Consider the following 9,641-nt stretch of genomic DNA (forward strand, 5'->3'; position numbering starts at 1 on the left):
TGGGAAGTGACAGACACTCTTTATTGAGAGATCAGGGGTCTATTAAACGCTCAAAACCCTCCTCTGCCCTCCAAGGCAGCTGATAAAGCACAGATCAGTTTGATCGGCTGCCAGTAACGGCCAGGTAAACACTGAACCAAAATCAGAAGTGATGAAATCCTCATTGCTCTGGCTTCAGTCGTCACAGAGGAGGAGAAGAAACAGATGTTCCTCCTTCTCTTTTATGCTCATCCAACCCAACCACTTGCAGCGAGGAATACGGTAAGATACCTCACAGCTACTAAAAACATTCCATCCACACTAAGGCCTTTGGGTTTGGTATGGATTTTGAGGGGAACTCCCATGCCAAACTTTTTTTAAAAAAGGCGTGGGGGTCCCCCCAAAATCCAAACCAGAGCCTTATCAGAGCATGCAGCCTGACAGGTCAGGAAACTGGGTGGGAGGCAAGCAAGCGCCCTGCCCCTCCTGAACCATACTAGGCCACATGCCCTCAACATGGGGTGGTCTTTTTGGGCAGGGGGTCTCCCCCCCAAACACCTTGTCCCCATGTTAATGAGGACAAGGGCCTCTTCCCCATGTTGATGGGGACAAGGGCCTCTTCCCCACAACTGTGGTTGTTTGTTTGGGTCTTCAGGCAGGGGCTTATTGGAATCTGGAAGCACCCTTTACCAAGGGGGCCCCCAGATCCGACCCCCCATGGGAATAAGTATTGGGTACATTCACAGAAAAAAAGAGTGTAGTGGAAAAATGACAGGAGACAATCTTTTCAAGTCCTTTATTAAAAACAAAAATGTAAAAAATGTCCCTCGAAGTAGATGCAACATCAATCATGATGCCCAGCATCACCACCGACCCTAGAAAAGAAAAAAAATGCTCTGCTCTCAAAGTTGGCTCCCAACGTCTGGCAGTTGCAGGGTGTGGACGGTTCTTAAATAGTTTAATGACGTCACAAGACACCACTTTGTGATGTCATCATGCACTGTGATTGGCCAAAGCATTAAACCTGACCTGTGCACCTGACTAACGTTCAACTCAAACATACAGCTCATCAGTAGTTCTGAGCATCTTTAAAGCAGATGCAGAGTTGGAGCAGGTCAATGGGTAGTAGGAAGATACTGGATCTTGGGTGTGTAGTCAGACAGGCAGAGGTCGGCAACAACCGGGCAGCAGGAGTGCAAAGTCAGAAACCAGGAGCAGAGTCAGAGGCAGGCCAAGGTCAGCATCAAGCAGGCAGAAGATGTACCAAAACACCAGGCAGGAAGCCAGGTCAGGTCACAAGCTAGAGTCAGCAACAGGGGTTCAGGAACAAACAGGATGAGCAAGCCAGGGTCAGGGTACAAATGAGCACAGGGTCAAGTCACAAGCAGAGGAGCTGATGACCACTCAGACCACTCAGACCTATGCAGTGATGAACCTGAGCCCTGTAAGGTTTTAAATAGGCCACTGGGTGCCAAAGTCCAATAAACAAGTACACTCTCATATATGATCATGTTCACAATACTAATGCTCACATGCATGCGCATGTGTATGCCCGAATGGATGCGCGCAGGGTCCTAAGGCTGTGCACAGTTCTATGGACTGTTCTGAAGGCTTGCTCATTTCTTTGAGCATGGACATTCCTGACAGCCCGGCTGCGACTCTCAGAGGCTGAGTAGACAGCATAGCATTACAATGTCTATTCTTTATACAGGAAAGTAAAAATACAACAAAATGGGGATGCATATGTGGAGAAGGAGGTACAGGTCAGTCACGCAGGGGCGGACTGACCATTTGGAAACTTGGGCACTGCCCGAGGGCCCGGGGTCAGTAGGGGGCCCCATGAGATGCCCCTGGTACCTTTTTCATAGGCTTTTTTGAGTTTGGGCAAGGACACAGGGGCCCCATGATCCCCTATTGCCTGGGGGCTCCATGAGTTGTCAGTCCGCACCTGGGTCAGTGAGAAGAAATGTTTCACAAATTAGTCCACGAGGAGGTATGACATGGGCACATTTGGTGATGGCATTTCATCACTTTATCTGTGCGCTGTCTAGGAGCAAACTTTGTAAAAAAACTAATAGAAGTGTGTCCAATATTTGTCTGATTATTAAATGAATCATGGAAAGAAGTTCCTAGTGATCAATCATGTCCATGAAACAGTGCAGGAGTTATCAGTACACAGCACGCTGTTACATTGGCAGCAGTTGGTGGATGTCAGTGGAGAAGGGCACTCATGGTACAGTGGGGATGAATGCTGTGTGTGATGTTACATTGGCAGCAATCGGTGAAGAAGTCAATGAATACAGTGGCAGTTAGTGGAGAAGAATGCTGTCTGTACTGTTACATTGGCAGCAGTCAGTGAAGAGGTCAGTCAGTACAGTGGCAGTTAGTGGAGAAGAATGCTGTATGTACTGTTACATTGGTGGCAGTCAGTAGAGAAGTAGGGTGTGTGTACTGTTACACTGGCAGCAGTTGGTGGAGGAGTGAAACAGCACAGTGGCAGTTAGTAGTCTCTACTGTTACATTGGCAGCAGTCAGTGAAGAGGTCAGTCAGTACAGTGGCAGTTAGTGGAGAAGAATGCTGTCTGTACTGTTACATTGGTGGCAGTCAGTAGAGACGTAGGGTGTGTGTGCTGTTACATTGGCAGCAGTTGGTGGAAGATTGAAATAGCACTGTGGTGGTCAGTAAAGAAGAATGTTGCATGTGCTGTTACATTAACATTGACAGCAGTAAGTGGAGAAGTCACTGGTACAGTGGCAGTTAGTGAAAAAGAATGCTGTGTGTGCCATTATATTGGTGGCAGTCAGTGGAGAGGTAAGGTGTGTGCGCTGTTACATTGGCAGAAGTCAGTGAAGAATTAAGTCAATACAGTGGCAGTTAATGGAGAAGAATACTGTCTGTACTGTTACATTGGTGGCAGTCAGTGGAGAAGTAGGGTGTGTGTGTGCTGTTACATAGGCAGCAGTTGGTGGAGGAGTGAAGTAGCACAGTGGCAGTTAATGGAGAAGATTGCTGTGAGAGCCGTTACATTGGTAGAAGTCATTGAAGAAGTGCACCAGTAGTGCAGTAAGTATGTTATGTGTTCTGCTAAATTGACAGCAGTCAGTGAAGAAGGAAACCAGTACAATGACAGCCTAGTGGAGAAGAACATTGTGTGTGCTGTTACATTAGTGGTGGTAGTAGGGAAGTGGGCTATATTATTGGGGACAGTCAGTGAAGAAGTCAATCTGTAGGGTCATGGTCAATGGCGTAGAACTTTGCATGTGCTGTTACATTAGTGGTGGTAGTAGGGAAGTGGGCTATTTTATTGGAGACAGTCAGTGAGGAAGTCAATCTGTAGGGTCATGGTCAATGGAGTAGAACGTTGCACGTGCTGTTACATTGGTGGTGGTCAGTAGACAAAAATGCTGTGTGTGCTGTTACATTGGCAGCCATCTGTGGAGACAAGATCTAGTACAGGAGTAATTAGTTAAGAATGCTGTACATGTCATAACATTGGTGGCAGTCAGTGAAGAAGGAAACCAGTACAATGACAGATAGTAAAGAAGAATGTTGTGTGTGCTGTTACATTGGTGGTGGTCAGTAGAGAAGAATGCTGTGTGTGCTGTTACATTGGCAGCAGTCAGTGAAGAAGTGAATCAGTATAGTGGCAGTTAGTTTAATAGAATGCTTTGTGTGCCATTACATTGGTAGCAGTCAGTGGAGAAGAATGCTGTGTGTGCCATTACACTGGTGGCAGTCAATGGAAGAGTAAAGTGGTAAAATGGTAAAATAGCAGTCAGTAGAGAAGAATTCTGCATGTGATGTTTAGACATGTGTGATTCGGTTCATTTAGATTTGGTTTTCAGACGAAAGTTCCATTTTCGGAGATTCGGATGTATCCTAATTTCTGAATGGACAAAGTAACGAATTTGAAAAAAGTTAGAGCAAAATTTTTGGATGCACTGAGAAGCTGGTTGTTAAGGAGCATGCAACCACCAAATCAACAACCATGACTCATATACTGTCAAGGGGATTCCCTGCTGTCAGAAGAATGTAAACAAAACAATTTCTTGTTACAAAAAAAAAAAAACAGCATGGGGTCCCTAGGGATCTGGTAAGGATTTTAATGGGTACCCCACACCAAAATTAAAAAAGGACCACCAAAATCCACACCAGATCTCTATCAGCGCATGCAGTCTGGCAGGCCAGTAAAGGGGGGGACAAATGAACATCTCGCTCCTGAACCATACCACCATACCAGGCCACATGCCCTTACTTGGGGGGTGCTATGGGGAGGGGGCTTCCCAGTTCAAAGCACCTTGTTCCCAAGTTGATGGGGACAAGGGCTTTTTCCTTACAACCCTGGCTGTGTGGTTGTTGGGGTCTGCAAGGGACGTATTGGAATGTGGAAGCCCCCTTTAACAAGGGGGTCTCCTTATCCCTGTCCCTCCATGTGAATAAGTAGGCCTATTCATTCACAAAGAAGTGTTAAAAGTAAAAAAAAAAATAGACAGTTTTTGACAACATCTTTATTAAAACCCCCCCAAAATAAATGTTTTCCAAAGTAGATCCAATGTCAATCATGATGAATGCCGACCAACATCTTATGAATGACCAAAAAAAAAATTAAATGTTCCCCTGGGAGTTTTTATGGTATGAACTGCAATGAGTATACAAAACGTAAAACAAATGTATGCATGACGTATGACGCATGATGTATGACATATGCATGCATACTTAAGTATCTTAACGTAAGTATGACGTTATTGCGTTAGCATGAAGTCGGTAACTGGGTGGGCAGGGCACGCAGCCAGGGGACTGCAAATGGCGGCTATGAGGCTTCTTTCACAGCTTGTCGTTGACAGTATCCACATACTTAATTGGCAAACATATTTGGCCCCATTTTATGATAGTTTTCATTGGTGCATGATTACTTAATTACCACTACTTATAGCAGCTCTTTGGCACTTGTATTGTTCCTTGATCACTTTGAGGCGGCTATAGACGTGACATTTAGAGGCTACATTGACGAGCACTTTGCAATGTTTTAACATTACTACACGCTCCCCCTATGGAGAGGTGGATGTGTTTGTGTGTATATTGGCTTATATTATGCATACTTTCTGATATCTATACTTTTGGGTGGTTGTAAGGTGCCTTCCACACCATCACCTAGCCTCTGCGCCTCTTGTGGTTGTTGTCATATTTGACAGATATTTTTGTTGGCTGTCAACATGTAGTCCTCGTTGTTGGATTGCTCGCCGCGGCGTCCCTACCTGCCTTTGCCTTGACGTGTCATTCAGAAAGAATTTTCATGCAATTTTTAAATCAATATTTGTTATTTTCCATCTGATTTGTGCAATCTGTAAGTGTCTGTTTATATTTTACATATTACCAAATGTAGTTTATGTATTATATTGTTTATACTTATCTAATAGGATGTTATGATGTAGACCTGACATATTTAATCCCTGAAGAAGGAAACAAAAGTTCCAAAACGAGTTGGAATTGTCTGAAGAACATCACTGCTAAGTTTCTCTTGGGCTGTTAATCCATTTGCCAGTTGATGTACTACAGACCGTCAGGGTTCATGCACACTTTGTATGTTTTGTATGTCTATTTATGAATCATTGTACCACAAGCCACTATATTGAAGCTTTGGATTCATTTTTACTGTGTTAGTTCTTTGTATGGCAAGAACCGCAATAAGTATACAAAAATTAAAACAGAAGTATTTATTGCAAAGTCCCAGGGGTACATTTACATTTCTTTTTTGGTTATTTATTTATTTCAGGTACTTATATAGCGCCGTCAATTTACGCAGCGCTTTACATATATATTGTACATTCACATCAGTCCCTAACCCTCAAGGGGTGTACAATCTAAGGTCCCTAACTCACATTCATACATACACATATTAGGGCAATTTAGAGAGGAGCCAATTAACCACTTCCAATCCGAACACTTTCCCACCTTCCAGTCTGGACACTTTCCCCCCCTTCCAGTCCGGACACTTTCACCCCCTTCCAGTCCGGACACTTTCCCCCCCTTCCAGTCCGGACACTTTCCCCCCCCTTCCAGTCCGGACACTTTCACCCCCTTCCAGTCCGGACACTTTCACCCCCTTCCAGTCCGGACACTTTCCCCCCCTTCCAGTGCGGACACTTTCACCCCCTTCCAGTCCGGACACTTTCCCCCCCTTCCAGTCCGGACACTTTCCCCCCCTTCCAGTCCGGACACTTTCCCCCCCTTCCATCCGGACACTTTCCCCCCCTTCCAGTCCGGACACTTTCCCCCCCTTCCAGTCCGGACACTTCCCCCCCCCTTCCAGTCCGGACACTTTCACCCCCTTCCAGTCCGGACACTTTCCCCCCCTTCCAGTCCGGACACTTTCCCCCCCTTCCAGTCCGGACACTTTCACCCCCTTCCAGTCCGGACACTTTCACACCCTTCCAGTCCGGACACTTTCCCCCCCTTCCAGTCCGGACACTTTCACCTCCTTCCAGTCCGGACACTTTCCCCCCCTTCCAGTCCGGACACTTTCCCCCCCTTCCAGTCCGGACACTTTCACCCCCTTCCAGTCTGGACACTTTCACCTCCTTCCAGTCCGGACACTTTCCCCCCCTTCCAGTCCGGACACTTTTCCCCCCCCCCCCTTCCAGTCCAGGCCAACTTTCAGCTTTCATCGCTATCACACTTTGAATGACAATTGCGCGGTCATGCAACATTGTACCCATATGAATTTTTTTGCATTTTTTTGAGACAGATAAAGCTTTATTTTGGTGGTATTTATTCACCGCTGGGATTTTAATTTTTTTTTCTATGTAAATTAAAAAGTCCAAAAATTTAGAAAAAAAGTGTTTTTCTTATAAAAGTTTGCAAATAAATAGTATTTCATCATAAATCTTGGCCAAAATATATTCTGTTATATTTTTAGTAAAAACAAATAACCCAAATTAGTTTATAACCAAAATTATATTTTTTAAACATTTTGTTACATTTTTTAAAAATGTTTCTTATATTATTATTTTTTTTTTTTTTTTTACATACTTTCACCCTAGCAGTACAGTGTCACCAGGGTGACACTGTACTACTTGTGGGGGGTGATGAAGATTTTTTTTTTTTTACACTGATTGCTTTTACACCCACAAAGGTTTTAAAAACAATAATTTCTCCTTCTCCTCTGTCTGCATTCTTGCAGCCATTGAGAACTACTGAGTGAGCTGTGATTGGTCACCGCTTGTCACATGGTACAAGGCTGTTGTGAATAGCCCTGTACCATGTGACCTCTGTGATCATTCACAGATTTCACACGTAGTAAGCAATGATGTCACAAGTGACATCTTACTTACTACTCTGCATGTGATCACTGACTGGCCAATCAGTGATCACATGATCGGGACATCGCACAGAAGTCCCGTTCGACGATCGGTGTTCCACTGTGTCCGGAGGACACAGCGGGCACCGAATTGCGGTGCTTCATGTTCCCAGGGAGTGCGCACAAGCAAGGTGCGGGGAGGCCATTTATAAACAGCCACCTGACCCTGCACTGCCACCGTTTATATACCACGGCCGGACGGGAGATGGTTAACCTACCAGCATGTCTTTGGAGTGTGGGAGGAAACCAGAATACCCAAAGGAAACCCATGCAGGCACAAGGAGAACATGCAAACTCCAGGCAGGTGATGCTGTCGGTGGGACAAGAACCAGTATCCCTAGTGCTGCCAGGTAAAAGTGCTAACCATTAAGCCACTGTGCTTCCCCACAGTACAGTGGAGCAACTTCTTTCCTGTTCATCGTGGCTGGATGTCTTTCTGCAGCACTTACTTTGATGGGCTGACAACCCTGCAAAACCACTTCACTTGGAGAGTGCGAGGAAACCAGAGTAACCAGAGGAAACCCTCACAGGTGGAACATACAAACTCCAGGCAGGTGGTGGGATTTGAACCAAGGACCCTAGTACTGCCAAGCGGAAGTGCTAACCATTCAGCCACTGTTCTGCACATGTTCAACTGCATTGGGATGCTGGGAAGAGCTCTTTTTTTTTTGGTGGGACTTTTTGCTATATTGTTTACCTTTGCATCCTATGAATGACAGGTAAGCATGGGGGTGGGGTACCAGGTGAACAGGTACAGTGGCAGTCAATGGAAAAGAATGCTGTGTGTGTCATTACATTATCAGTCAGCTGTCAGTAATAGCAGCCCAGCTCTAGTTTGTCTCTGAGTGGAGAACACAATACATAGACATTATAAAACGCCACAACGTGACATCCAATTTTACAATATCCAGAAGATATATGTACACCAGGACTGGTATTTGTAATTCTCCCATTAACCAGAGCAGTTTGGTTCTTTCAGAAGCTGTGTGTAAAAGCCACCCTTCATACAGTGACATTAGCAGAGTACTTACTGTATCATTGGCACTGTCCCCCTCACTACTTATCCTGGAACTAAAAAGATTTGTATAATAATGATCATCTTCCTCAGTATGTTGGAGCGTTCCATGTATTCCCATACTCCGGAGAGGTTCAGCTGAGCGTTACATCTGATGACTTCTCACATGACCTTTTTATATACTTGTTTGATCAATTACTGTGGTGGTAATCCATCCCAGTGGGGGCCAATCATTTCCCAAAGCTGATCATTAGTTTATTTGTTGATTCTGAAAAATAAAACAATCTTGGAATACCAAAATAAACACTTGATTTCATCATGCTAAGCATGAAAAGTATCTAAGAACAAAGAAAATAAAGGGGGACATGTTTATGGATGGATGGAATCTCCAATACCTGCATCTAAATATTTTTAAGGATCCTTTTTATGTAAAATAAAAAATATTAGTATATCTATACATGTATTAATCAGACCTCAGGTCCCAACATTTCTCCTATGTTTCTAAAAAAAAAAAAAGGCAGGAACACCACTTGATGGAGGCCTTAGATATTTACCTGGTTTACCAGTTTTTAAAAAATATATACATATACTGTATTTTTTATATTTATATACAGGTTCTGGGACTAAGATGCAGAGTTCAACCTGAATTCCAGATGACATGAAATTTTGCCCAACATCACAGATTTGGATGGCCAAATCCTAATCCCAATTACAGTGTAAGTTTGATTGTAAAGATGGGACTGCAGTTTACCAGGTGTCCACTGTGGGGGGGGGGAATCTGGCGGGCCCAAGGGCGGACTGACCATTTGGAAACTTGGGCACTGCCCGAGGGCCCGGGGTCAGTAGGGGGCCCCATGAGATGCCCCTGGTACCTTTTTCATAGGCTTTTTTGAGTTTGGGCAAGGACACAGGGGCCCCATGATCCCCTATTGCCCGGGGGCCCCATGAGTTGTCAGTCCACCCCTGGGAGGGCCTCCCCATCTGCCTCACTATTTGCACCTAGCACGAAAAGGCCTCCTTCACCAAGCATGGTGGGGGCGGCCTTTTCTGTTGGTCGCTGCCATGTAGCCAACTCATGGGGCTTCCCACCTGTTTGGGGGGCCTGTTGGTCAACATGTGTTCCTCCAGCCTGGCGTCCCTGTCCTTGGACGCCGTGGCTCTGTTGTGCGTGACATAAGGTCTCTTATGATTTTATCTCTTTTTTTCTACAATAAAAATTGGCATTTTGCCTTTTAGATATATTTCATGTGTGGTTCTGCCTCAAAAGTCCCAAAGGGTTTCTTTTGTTG

At 44.9% G+C, this 9,641-nt stretch overlaps 1 protein-coding gene across 1 annotated transcript in view; it reads right to left on the bottom strand.

The window, feature by feature from the left end:
- LOC149440572 (olfactory receptor 2A12-like) overlaps window positions 1-8,473 on the bottom strand; it is a 17,395-nt gene extending 8,922 nt beyond the window's left edge. The window contains exon 1 of the mRNA XM_089658451.1: window positions 8,377-8,473. Within this exon, the coding sequence (XP_089514577.1) occupies window positions 8,377-8,473 (97 nt within the window). The remainder of the gene's footprint in view (window positions 1-8,376) is intronic.
- Between the last annotated feature and the right edge of the window lie 1,168 nt (window positions 8,474-9,641).

The sequence above is a fragment of the Staurois parvus genome, unplaced genomic scaffold (assembly GCF_062004578.1).
Source record: "Staurois parvus isolate SC_StPar_1 unplaced genomic scaffold, SC_StPar_1.0 ptg001068l, whole genome shotgun sequence".
Lineage (NCBI taxonomy): Eukaryota > Metazoa > Chordata > Amphibia > Anura > Ranidae > Staurois > Staurois parvus.